Source organism: Gopherus evgoodei, chromosome 1 (genome assembly GCF_007399415.2).
Source record: "Gopherus evgoodei ecotype Sinaloan lineage chromosome 1, rGopEvg1_v1.p, whole genome shotgun sequence".
Classification (NCBI taxonomy): domain Eukaryota; kingdom Metazoa; phylum Chordata; order Testudines; family Testudinidae; genus Gopherus; species Gopherus evgoodei.
Genome location: NC_044322.1, coordinates 309,779,073 through 309,792,305, shown reverse-complemented (window position 1 = coordinate 309,792,305; position 13,233 = coordinate 309,779,073). Strand labels below are relative to the sequence as shown.

General features: G+C 41.2%; 1 protein-coding gene across 6 annotated transcripts in view; it reads left to right on the top strand.

The window, feature by feature from the left end:
* The window catches only part of TMEM117 (transmembrane protein 117), a 464,204-nt gene that overhangs the window by 440,859 nt on the left and 10,112 nt on the right, over positions 1-13,233 (top strand). For 5 of the 6 annotated variants that reach the window (XM_030548913.1, XM_030548912.1, XM_030548914.1 and 2 more), the window contains one exon: positions 7,497-7,626. In XM_030548913.1, coding sequence (XP_030404773.1) covers positions 7,497-7,626 — 130 coding nt within the window. Of the gene's footprint in view, positions 1-7,496; positions 7,627-13,233 lie in introns of those variants that run through there. The other variant, XM_030548917.1, reaches the window with a different exon arrangement.

Genomic DNA, 13,233 nt, shown 5'->3' with positions numbered 1-13,233 from the left:
TTCTATAGCTTGAGGAGAAAAGGGCCCATAGGAAGCAAGCAGCTCCCAACCAAGATACATACATTTGCAGTAATTGCCAAAGATCATGCAAATCTCAGATTGAACTATTCAGTCACATGAAACATTGCAAACCATCTACATCATAGGCTGCAATTCCCATCGTCTCTCACAGACAAAAGGGTGCCAATGTAGCCTCTCTCTCTCACTATCACTTTCTCTCTTTTTTCTCAATGATTGTTAGTTGATATTTAGCAATAGTTTTCTAGTGTGGACAGTTTGCATTAATATACTGTGGCTGTTCTGGGGGAAATCAGTTACAGGAGGAATCACAAAATTCCTATACGTAGCATCAGCTCCAAGCTGGTTGGGAGTTTCTACATTAGTGCTAGTCCATCTTGTAAAATGCAGGATTAGAAAATCCTGACAACTTTTACATCAGGACATCTTAGAATTACAAATCTTTATAATCCAAGTGTATATATCTTCTCCTGGCACTGGAGAAGGTTGGTATTGCATGGGTGCAGCCATAATTGACACCAGCTCGCAACAGTCCAAGGATTGCCAAATGGGGATATCATTATTTATCAAAGATGGGTATGGATAGGTGCCAAACTAACTTCTAAGAAGTGCTCCTTTGGTAGACCAAATGTATATAATGCCTAGGATCGAATACATGGAACGAGTAACGGTATAAGAGAAAAAATGAGTGCGATCTGTGCTGCTATTAATGGAATGATGCCAGATTGGAGGGAGGTCTCAAGTGGGGTTCCACAGGGATCTGTTCTGGGTCTGGTGTTGTTTAACATCTTTATTAATGACCTGGGTGTAGGTATTGAGCACATATTGCTCAAGTTTTCAGATGACACAAAGCTGGGGGAGGCAAGGAAGGTTGCCAATACTTTGGATGATAGAGCTAAAATTCAGAGGGATCTTGATAAGTTAGAGAACTGGGCTATAGACAACAAAATGAAATTCAACAGAGACAAAGGTTAGGTACTACACTTAGGGAAGAAAAAACAAATGCACAAATACAGACTGGGGGGAAATCTGGCTTGGTAGCAGCATTGCTGAGAAGGATCTGGGAGTTGTGGTGGATCACAGCCTCAACGTGAGTCAACAATTGCAAAAAAAGCAAATGCAGTTTTAGGTTGCATTAACAGAGGCATAGCATACAAGTCCCAGGAGGTGATAGTACTGCTCTACTCAGTGTTGGTTAGGCCTCAGCTGAAGTACTGTGTCCAGTTTTGGTCACCAGTGTATAGAAAGCATGTAGAGAAACTGGAAAGGTTCCAGAGATGAGCAGCAAAGATGATCAAAGGGATAGAATGTAAGCCATACGAGGAAAGGCTGAAGGAACTTGGTATGTTTAGTTTGGAAAAGAGAAGATTAAGGGGGGATATGACAGTAGTCTTCAGATACTTGAAAGGCTGCCATAAAGAAGATGGAGAAAAGTTGTTCGCTTTTACCACAGAGAGTAGGACAAGAGGTAATGAGTTCAAACTACAGCGTAGCAGGTTTAGATTAAATCTCAGGAAAAACTTCCTAACTGTGAGAACAGTAGGACAATGGAACAGACTGCAACGGGAGGTTGTGGAAGCTCCTTCACTGGAGGTTTTCAAAAGGAGGCTAGATAGTCATCTGTCTTGGATGGTTTAGACGCAACAAATCCTGCATCTTGGAGGGGGTTAGACTAGATGACCCTTGTGGTCCCTTTTAACTCTATGATTCTACGCGGTACCCCACAATAATTCTTAATGATTAAATTAGTGAAGAAAAGCTGGTTTATTTTTCAAAGATGACTTGCTGTTGATAATGTTTTTCTTTTTCATTGCCTCATCTGGTTATTAAATTTCCTGTCTTAGAAGACTGGAGAAAATTGAAATGATTATTCAGGTTGGATGAATACATAGGGAGAATGTCCATGTGAAGAAAACATCCTGTACGCTATTAGATTTCAGAGTCCTTTATTTTATTTTTAGTCGTTCTGATACCTGTTTTACCATCTTGTGTGACATATGTCCAGGTGCATACATGGGAACAGATCCAATCCTATTTTATCAGCAGAGCTTCAGCAGTCTGCATCTCACAATGTAACCACTCAGGCAGCAATTATACTGTGTCTGCCAACAGTCCTAGAGTTTTCAGGTTCTAACCTTAAAGGGCCATGCCATTATACCCTAGTTCAAATTGCCAGAGGTGGATATATGTAACTAAGCAGGAAAATTCCTCCAAATGCAGTACCTCACAGAGTAGAGCACCAGTTGGATTGGGACTTCTAGTCACGACCATAATATACAAATAATTAATAAGAACCTCCACATTGCATACACCATTTTGTCTGCCATATGAAATAAGTAAATAGGTTCATCAAACAATTGCAATCCATATTTGATGGTAACCAAAAAGTGAAAGAAAAATCTTTCCTGAACCTCCTCTTCTGGCCAACCAACCCCTCTACCTTGCCAAGCTCATCATCAGAAGCAAGCTCATCATAGACCAGGACACCCTTAACTGAAAGTGGTATCAGACCCGGCTAGAACAAAAGATGCAAAACCTACAGACATATCTCCACTGCTAGACACAATATACCTTTCAAGATTCATAGGTCCTGTACATGCTTATCACAACACGTGGTGTACCTCATCTGGTGCATCAAATGCTCCAATAACAACTATGTAGGTGAAATGATACAATCACTGTGCTCTCAAATGAACTCAAACAGAAAAATGATTAAAGTCAAAAACACGATATCACCTGTGAGTAAGCACTTTTCACAAAGTTATCACTCCATATCTGATCTTTCAATACTTATCCACAAGGGAAACCTGCACATCTTCAAAAGCTGAGTCTAGACACTTAAATTCTTCACTCTACTAGCCACCAAAAACCATGGACTTCAGGAAAACTGGCTCATTACAACAATTTGTCACACAACATACTGCCTGCCATCTATTAATTGCCCACTTCAAAACCTTTGTGCATGACAATCTAACCCCCAGTTGCCCACTTCATTTCAAATGGCTACCTCAAATATGTGTTACCCCTTCTCTTGACAGTCTCTCCCAATTTGTATTTATTTCAGACACTCTGCTTCCTTCCCCAGACCTGAAGAAGAGCTCTGTGTAGCTCGAAAGCTTGTGCCTTCCATCAACAGAGGTTGGTCCAGTAAAAGATATTACCTCACCCATCTTGTCTCTTTCATATCCTGGGACCGACATGACTATAACAACACTGCAAACAAGTAAATAGGAGGAAGTATTTGAACTCACTGGGACAGATTTTGTTGAGGACTGTTGATAAATTGTACATCAATTGCTTGAGCACATTTTAGTTGGTTATGAAATGTATTCAAGAGACAAAATAACCAATAGCAATCAGGTTTATTGCTAAAAGTCAATGATACTATAGTACAGGAAGAAAGGCTTAATACAATACCAGTTTCTGGGAAGCTTCTCACGCAGCGTATTTAAATTAATCTCACTGAGAAGGTGTGCTCCCAAATGTATACATTTCAGCTGTTAGTATTTACTGGATGATTTTACAAGTTACAAAACTCTTTACACTTTATTAAAATCCAAACCACCAGTTTGTCCCAGTTCCTTAACGTGTTGTTCTGGACCTTTCTGTATTTTTGTTTTGGGTACTAACATACCAGGTAACATAACTGGTCCGTGAAGGTACCTCCCCAGCTTGTACCAGAGCAGAACATTAATGTATTTTGTCTTTAACAAGTTTCTAATGCCAAAGCTGACTTCAGTTTTTTAAAGAGATACTTAGCATAAGTAAGCAGGATTATAAAACAACTGGCCAGTTTAGGACATGTAACTGCTGGAAATGTATACAATATAATATTATATTGATATTATGTGCTTCATGCATATTAATATATGTGATGTCAATGATATATATTAATAATGTGATTGATATATAATTAGCCCAGCATACATTGGTCAGCAGGTCCAACACTTGTTGCTTGTATTATCAAGGCAACATCTTTGCCAAATTAATACATGAAACAGTGGTGAGGACATTTTAATATGATTTATATATGATTTATAATGCTTTAATAAACTGCCTAAGCAGCAATACACGATTAACACAACTAAAACTAATTTCCTTATAATACAAACAAAGCTTTAAATGCAACTTCTGTTCTAGTTTGGGAAATTAGTATTTTAAGATCCCCATTATTGCTCAGGTCATTTAAGGCTTCTTTTGCCTTGCGCATGTTATTGATAATTTGAATAATGTGAGTGACTTTTTAAATTTAAGGTTAGTGGGTCTGTTACCAAAATGTTGGGTTCGCCTGGTTGAGAGCCAATGATAGCCAGACAGGGATAAGGAATGGTTGCTTTATTCTCCAAAAGAAAGGAGAGTTCTGTACCTAGGTACAAAAAACTCTACTCCATACAAAAACCAAGAATCTTTTATACACACTCACACACAAGCTTCAGTTGTGTTAGCATTTGATTGGTAGTTAGCAAACCCTGCACTTTTGCAATCTGCTCAGCAAAAACCAGCTTAGGACCAGCTTTAACTGCCTCAAGACTGAGAAGGAAAGACAGTTCAAAAGTTCAGGCTACTGTGTCCGTGAGATATCCAGTTTCTCCTAATTGTTGCCAGCTATTATAAAGCTACTAGCTGTTAAGGGGTTGCTGTTAACTTCACAGGTCAATATGCATGTTAAAAACTGGTGGATTTTTTTTTATCCTGATACTGAGGTTCACTTTAGGTCATGGATTCACTTGAAAAAAAATGGGATAGACATTATAGTGTGTTCCACAGTGCTATGTCTATGAGAAGTAACACAAAAATTGGGAGTAATTATCTTCTGTTGGAGTTTTGCATGCATAGCACTTTCAGGATCAGGCCCCTTCTTGCCAGATTTGTTATATATAAATTGTTTGCCAAGTTAATCACAGGAGCTAAGACTATTACTGCAGGTGAAAAGAATCAGTTTCTGATTAAGTTTTTATAATTAAGTATATCATGAACTTAATTTCCTTTTTTAAAATACAGGAATAGGCATATATATGCTTAGATTAATTTTGTACTATGAGTAGATACTATAGGTTCATCATTACCATTTTGAAGTGAATATTTAAGTGCATAATTATATGCATTTAAAGTCATAAATCACATATTCTAATGTAAAAAATATTCCAATTCAGGTGGCTCACAAGATTAAGATAGACATATTCACTAGCAGGTGGTTATAAAAGAAAAGCACAGAATCATAGAAATGTAGGGCTGGAAGGGACTTTGAGAGGTCATCCAGTCCTGTCCTCTGTGCTGAGACAGGACCAGGTATACCTAGACCATCCTGTTTATCTAAGCTGTTCTTAAAAACCTCCAATGATGGAGATTCCATAACCCCCTTTGGAAACATATTCCAGGGCTTAATTATCCTTGTAGTTAGAAAGTTTTTCCTAATATCTAATGTAAACCTCCTTTCCTGCAGATTAAACCAATTACCTCTTGTCCTACCTTCAGAGGGCATGGACAACAATCGATCACTATTCTCTTAATGTATTTGAAGATGGTTATCCAGTCCCCCCTCTCCATAATGTTCTTTTCTCAAGACTAAACGTGTCCAAATTTTTAAACTTTTCCTCATGGGTCAGATTTTCGAAGCCTTTCATCATTTTTCTTGTTCTCTGAACTTTCTCCAATTTGTCCACATGTTTCTTAAAGTGTGGCACTCCGAACTGGACACAGAATATTGGTCTTTTTTGCAAGTGCATCACACTATTGACTCTAATTCAGTTTTTTAATTATTATAACCCCCAGATCGTTATCAGAAGTACTACTGCTGTCTGTTCTATTGCCTAGCCACTTATTCCCCATTTTGTTGTTTTCCTTCCTAAGTTTACTACTTTACACTAGTCTATAGTGAATTTCATCTTGTAGATTTCAGACCAATCCATCAATTTGTCACAATCATTTTTAATTCTTATCCTCCTTCTCCAAAGTGCTAGCAACCCCTTACAACCCCATCCACAAATTTTATAAGCATATTCTTCACACCATTATCCAAGTAAACCCCCCTAGATATGTCCCCCTAGTTTGACAGCAAACCATTGATAACTACATTTTAAGTACAGTCTGTCAACTCGTTTTGCACCCACATTATAATCATTTAATCTAGATGACATTTCCATAGTTTGTTTATGAGACCGTCATGTCGGACTGTGTCAAAAGCCTTACTTAAATTAAGAAATATTACATCTACAGCTTCCTCCCATCCACTAGGCCAATAACCCTATCAAAGAAGGAAATTAATTTGATTTGGCGTGATTTGTTCTTGTCAAATCCATGTTGCTTAGTACTCATAACCATTTTGTCCTCTAGGTGCTATCAAAGTGATTGTTTAATAATTAATTACCGTATCTTTCAAGGTATCTAAGATAGGCTGACTGTTCTGTAATCCCCCAGGTCATCTTTGTTCCTCTTTTTAAAGATAGGTATTATATTTGCCCTCTCCATACCTCAGAGATAACTGCTGATGGTTCTGAAATTGCTTCAGCTAGTTCCTTAAGTACCATATGATGAATTTCATCAGACCCTGTTGATTTGAATACATCTAATTAGCTAAATACTATTTGATCTGTTCTTTCACTATTTTTCTTTTCTGCGTCTTCCTCCTTGTTGTTAATATTAATTGTGTTAAGTATCAGGTCACAATTTACCTTTTTAGTGAAGACTGAAGCAAAAATAGGCATTGGCCTTGTTTATGTCACCCATTATTAGCTCTCCTTCCCCAATAAGTAGAGAACCTATGCTTTCCTTATCTTTCTCTTGCTCCAACTGTATTTATAGAACTACTTCTTAATTGCTTTTCATGTCCTTTGTTAGGTATAATGCATTTTGTGCCTTAACTTTTCTGATTTTGTCCCTACATGCTTGTGCTATTCTTTGGTACTCCTCCTTAGCAGTTTGTTCATGTTTCCACTTTTTGCATGACACCTTTTTGATTTTCAGATCATTAAAGAATTCCTAATGGAACCATATTGGCCTCTTACTATTCTTCTGATCTTTCCTTTGCATCGGAATAGTTTGCTGATGTACCTTTAATATTGTCTCTTTGAGGAATTGCCAGCTCTCCTAAACTCCTTTTTCCCTTAAATTTTCTTCCTATGGGATCTTACCTCCCAGTTCTCCGAGTTTGTTAAAGTCTGCTTTTTTGAAGTCCATTTTCCTTATTCAGCTGATCTCACTTCCTCCTTTCTGTCGAATCATGAAATCTGTAATTTCATGATCACTTTTACCCAACTTGCCTTCAGATTCTCAACCAATTCCTCCCAGTTAGTCAGAACCAACTCTAAAATGACTGTCCCCCGAAACAGAATGTTGTCCCCAATACATTCAAGAACTTTCCATATTTTTATGTTTTGCCATATTACTTGTCAGAATCCTTTTCCTACTATTTATTTATACCATTTTATAAGGCATTAATATATTATGAGAAGTTATTTTTTCTGTTGTTTCTTTAACAGGATTGGGAGTTTCCACATTTCATGGGTGATGTTGACATAAATCTTCCTGGCTTGCCATATGCACATCTGCAGTTCAAACTACCTTACTTCCAAAATATCTTCAAGGAAGAATATCACATACATATAACAGGTATGTAATCTTATACATGGTGATAGCTATCTCACATGGTACTCTTTTCTGTTGGGATGAGTCTGTTGACCATATGATTTTTACCCAGATTATGCGTTTTCTTCAAAATAACCCATTAGTGAAGACTACAGGAATATATTTTCCATGAACCAAACAGACCTACAATTCTCCAAGGTGTTCACGATTTCTTGTGCCATTAAATACTACCTATTGTTGCTGAAGAAATCATATTTATCTGAAATGATTCTTCTGGAGAATTAACAGCTTATTACATTTTCAGATCTGTTCCACTTTCAGATCGCTTCAATATAATTGATTATATTCTTTCTTAACTCCAGTCATTCTCATCCAGGAAAGGCTGTATAGAGCTACACCTTTATGAGTCCTTTAACCAGAAGCAGACAGCAGAGTGATCACAAATCAAAAGGGGTTGTAGATGTTCTAAAGCATGGCGAATTTAGAAATAAAGGACCCAATCCTAAAGTACAACTGAGTCATGCTCAGTGCAAGAGCCATGAGGGCTGTAAGATGTGGGCTGAAGGGTAGTAGTATGCCTCATGGAATAAGTGTGTGTGTTTCAGGAGAGATTGTAATGTGAAAGGGGTTTCTTTCTGTGTTATAAGAAAGGGAAGCCATTCCATACATGGGAGCAGCATGGGACAAGTACAGCAAATACAGGAGTTGAAGAATGTTGAGAATGGCAGTGTTGACAGAGCAAAGGAAGAAGAAATGATGTGGTGGCCAGGGTGGAGTTGAATAGGGCCTTGAAGCTGAGGATGGGTAACGTAAACTTGGTACCATGGGCAAGTAGTAGAAACCATGGTAGCAGACAATATTATCCAGAAGTAAAGTATCAGAGGGGTAGCCGTGTTAGTCTGGATCTGTAAAAGCAGCAAAGAATCCTGTGGCACCTTATAGACTAACAGACGTTTTGGAGCATGAGCTTTCGTGGGTTGCATCTGAAGAAGTGGGTATTCACCCACGAAAGCTCATGCTCCAAAACATCTGTTAGTCTATAAGGTGCCACAGGATTCTTTGCTGCTTTTACAGAAGTAAAGTATAAGTGAAGGGGCCAATGATAGAGCCATGTTGGATTCCCATATGGAAGGAGAAAGAGACATCAAAGAATAGGCCTAAGGGGAAGTCAGAGAGAAAGTAGATGAACCGTGAGAGGACAGGGTCACAAAAGGCAAGGGAAAAGAAGTTGCCAAGAAGGAGGGATTGATGAACAGTACTGAAGATCAAGGAAGATGGAACTGAGCACCTGTGGCTAAGACAAGAGGACATTTTGTGAGACTTTGGAGATGCCATTTTCAGTGAAATAGAAATCTAACTGGAGTGGATGTAGACATGAGCTAGAGCAGTGTTTCTCAAATGCGACCACCATGGCCGCATGTGGCCACCAGGGGCTTTTCTTGCAGCCACAGCCTCCTGATCTCTGATGGAGTGGGAGCAGCAGCCCCTCTCCCTCCTTGGTGCTACTGGGGGCACAGTCTTGGTGTTGTGTGCGGGGACCACCAGAAGATATTGGGCCCTGCCCCCCTCTGGAGAAAGCTGGGGAATAATGCTGGAGGAGCAGGCTGCCGGTAAGTTCAGGCTTTGGGCTTCACCCCTTGGGTGGCGAGGTGGCAGGCTCTGGCCACAGAGCTTCAGGCTCTGTCCCTAGCCATGGGGCATCAAGCTCTGACCCCCACTGCCTCCCCTGGCTACCCACTCATCCCCATCAGCCCTGGCCCCTGATCCCTCATCTAGGGCTTAATTTATCCCCAGATTTGCTGGGGCTAAGTTTGCTATGAAAAGGGATATGTGTATGCTTAATATCACTTTTCACAGCAGACTTACTAGCTAGCAATAAATATGTTACAATGATTTGGATGTATCTATGTGCATATTTAGTTGTTTTCCCAAAAGCTGGTTAAATATTTTAGGAAAAGGTGTGAGAATGTCCAACAGCAAGAGATAGTGGCCACACTCTGAGGCCACCAAATAATTTGCCCTAAGAACTCCTGATCTAGAGGAAAGGAAATCAATGCAGGAATTGTAAACTGCTCATTGAAAAGGAGAAGGGAGATGAACTGGTAGTAGGAAAGACAGATGGAGGAAAGGGGTGTTTTGGGAGGTTGTGTTATATGGAGTATGCCTTAAAATGGAGAGAAAAGAGACAAAAGAGGTAGTAGGTAAGAGTACGGCAAGAGAGGCCAGTAACAGTGAAGAGATAGAGACAAAGGGATTGCAGGAGGGATTGGAAATTAGGAGCATGTGTGTGACCTCAAGGCCACTATACAGACTAAAGGAGGAGAAAGTTTTGGAGGGGCAAATATGTACAAGAAGGGAGTACATAAATCTTCTCTTTGAAGTCAATAGAGAGAGAGAGGAGAGGAAACAAGAGCTCAAGGAAAGTGTCAAAAGTAGCAGATACATGACATGGGTTGTGGGTATGGAATTCAAGAAGAGTGGAGAAGTCGTGGTGTTTTGTGACGAGTCAGTACTGAAGATGAAGAACATGAATTCTTCTTCGAGTGATTGCTCATATCCATTCCAGTTAGGTGTACGCGCCGCGCGTGCACATTCGTCGGAAAACTTTTACCCTAGCAACTCAGTGGGCCGGCAGGTCGCCCCCTAGAGTGGCGCCACCATGGCGCTCCATATATACTCCTGCCGGCCCACCCGCTCCTCAGTTCCTTCTTACCGCCCGTGTCGGTCGTTGGAACAGTGGAGCGCGGCTTAGCTGACCTCCACTTCCCTAGCTACTCGTTTTCTCGTATATAATTATGCAGTTATAACACTTTTATATATATATATTTGTATGGTTATACGTGTTTTCCTTGCTAACATGGTTAGTTTAGTTAGCGGGGTTCAGGAAGTAGCCCCTTCCATGAGCCCAGTGCCGGAGCCATGCATGGCTCACCGGATTTTCAAAAGGGGCCCGGCTTACCAGAAGCCGCGGCCGAAGAGAGATCTACATGACTCCTGTTTGAAGAATCACACTTGACAGAATCATTTCCTAAGGTGCCCCAGCTCTGCCCCGGTAGCGGGCCAAAGGGAGGGCTTGCTTGTTTTCCTCTCAGAGGATCTCATCTTGGGTGATGGCGGACATCCCCACTTGTTATGATTTGGCTCATATTTCCCCAAGCCACATCACCGTGCATTCTACCAGGGCTCAGGCTTCATCTGCCGCCTTGCTGGCTCGTGTTTCTACCCACGAGACCTGTCGCGAAGCTCCATTGGTCCTCGGTCCTTACCTTTGCTTCGCAGTATGCCCTGGTTCAAGAGAGGCTGTAGCCTCTGGCTCGGCAGTTTTATTCTGCCACATTTCACTCCGACCCCACCGCCTTTGTAAGGCTTGGGATTCACCTAACTGGAATGGATATGAGCAATCACTCGAAGAAGAAAAGACGGTTACTCACCTTTGTAACTGTTGTTCTTCGAGATGTGTTGCTCATATCCATTCCACACCCGCCCTCCTTCCCCACTGTCGGAGTAGCCGGCAAGAAGGAACTGAGGAGCGGGTGGGCCGGCAGGAGTATATATGGAGCGCCATGGTGGCGCCACTCTAGGGGGCGACCTGCCGGCCCACTGAGTTGCTAGGGTAAAAGTTTTCCGACGAATGTGCACGCGCGGCGCGTACACCTAACTGGAATGGATATGAGCAACACATCTCGAAGAACAACAGTTACAAAGGTGAGTAACCGTCTTTTTGCTGTGAAGCAAGCACACAAAGGTCCCTAGATTTCATCCAGAGCTATTAACTATTGTTTGAGCAGGAGACTAGGAACTAGATGGGAGTGTGAACCATGGTGATTGTTGGTGGGGGACACTCTGCAGTGGCTGAAGGAGATAAAGGAATTAAGGGTGGCACAGAGTGTAGAGGACAAAACAATGAATGGAAGAAGAGGGAATAAAGGGCAAAGAAGAGTGACTCAGGGATGCAGAGAAGTCAGGGGTATTGATGGTTGAAGGTTGTTCAAGAGAAGGGAGAATGAGTAACATTAAAGAAAATAAGGTAGTGACAAAACAACAACAGCTGAAATCTGTCCTTTAACTACTATCTGTGTTGCTGTTTGAAAACAGACCAGCTAAGGGAAATGGATACCTGTGCATTATAGAGTTCTCTGCAGAAAGAAATGGAGGCCTCTGATGTTTTGGAGAGCGGGAATGTGCTAATAAAGTTTGCGGATGACACGAAGTTGGGGGGTATTGCTAACACGGAGAAGGACAGGGATACTATTCAGGAAGATCTGGACCACCTTGTGAACTGGAGTAAGAGTAATAGGATGAAATACAATAGTGAAAAGTGCAAGGTCATGCACTTAGGGATTAATAATAAGAATTTTAGATATACGTTGGGGACGCATCAGTTGGAAGCGACGGAGGAGGAGAAGGACCTTGGGGTATTGGTTGATAGGAGGATGACTATGAGCCGCCAATGTGATATGGCTGTTAAAAAAGCAAATGCAATTTTAGGATGCATTAGGCGAGGTATTTCCAGCAAGGATAAGGAGGTGTTAGTACCGTTATATAAGGCGCTGGTGAGACCCCATCTGGAATATTGTGTGCAGTTCTGGTGTCCCATGTTCAAGAAGGATGAATTCAAACTGGAACAGGTCCAGAGACGGGCTACTAGGATGATCCGAGGAATGGAAAACCTGCCTTATGAAAGGAGACTCAAAGAGCTTGGCTTGTTTAGCCTGGCCAAAAGAAGGCTGCGGGGGGATATGCTTGCTCTATATAAATATATCAGGGGGGTTAACGTTAGGGAGGGAGAGGAATTATTTAAGTTTAGTACTAATGTAGGCACGAGGACGAATGGGTACAAACTGGATATTAGGAAGTTTAGACTTGAAATTAGATGAAGGTTTCTAACCATTAGGGGAGTGAAGTTTTGGGACAGCCTTCTGAGGGAAGTAGTGGGGGCAAAAGACTTATCTGGCTTCAAGACTAAACTTGATAAGTATATGGAGGGGATGTTATGATGGGATAGTTTAATTTGGGCAATTGATCTTGGATTATCACCAGATAAGTCTGCTCAGTGGTTTGCGGGGAGATGTTGGATGGGATGGGATGGGAACTGAGTTACTGCAGAGAATTCCTTCTTGGGTGCTGGCGGGTGAGTCTTGCCCACATGCTCAGGGTTTAGCTGATCGCCATATTTGGGGTCGGGAAGGAATTTTCCTCCAGGGCGGATTGGCAGGGGCCCTGGAGGTTTTTCGCCTTCCTCTGCAGCGTGGGGCATGGGTCGCTTGCTGGTGGATTCTCTGCAGTTTGAGGTCTTCAAACCAGTTTTGAGGATTTCAATAACTCAGTCCTGGGTTAGGGGTTGTTATAAAAGTGGATGGGTAGGGTTCTGTGGCCTGCCTTGTGCAGGAGGTCAGACTAGATGATCATATTGGTCCCTTCTGACCTATGAGTCTATGAGTCTATGAGACATTTTTGAATGAGAATGAGCTTGTGAATAGGGACTGAGGAATATTTTCTCTCCTGGCTAAGAATTAATAAGACCCATTTATTAGATTACTAGACAAATCAATCCATTTAAGCACATGTCACATACCCTGGATACTGAGTGCCTGTTTTATCTCAGTGCTACACCACCCTTCAGGATATCTA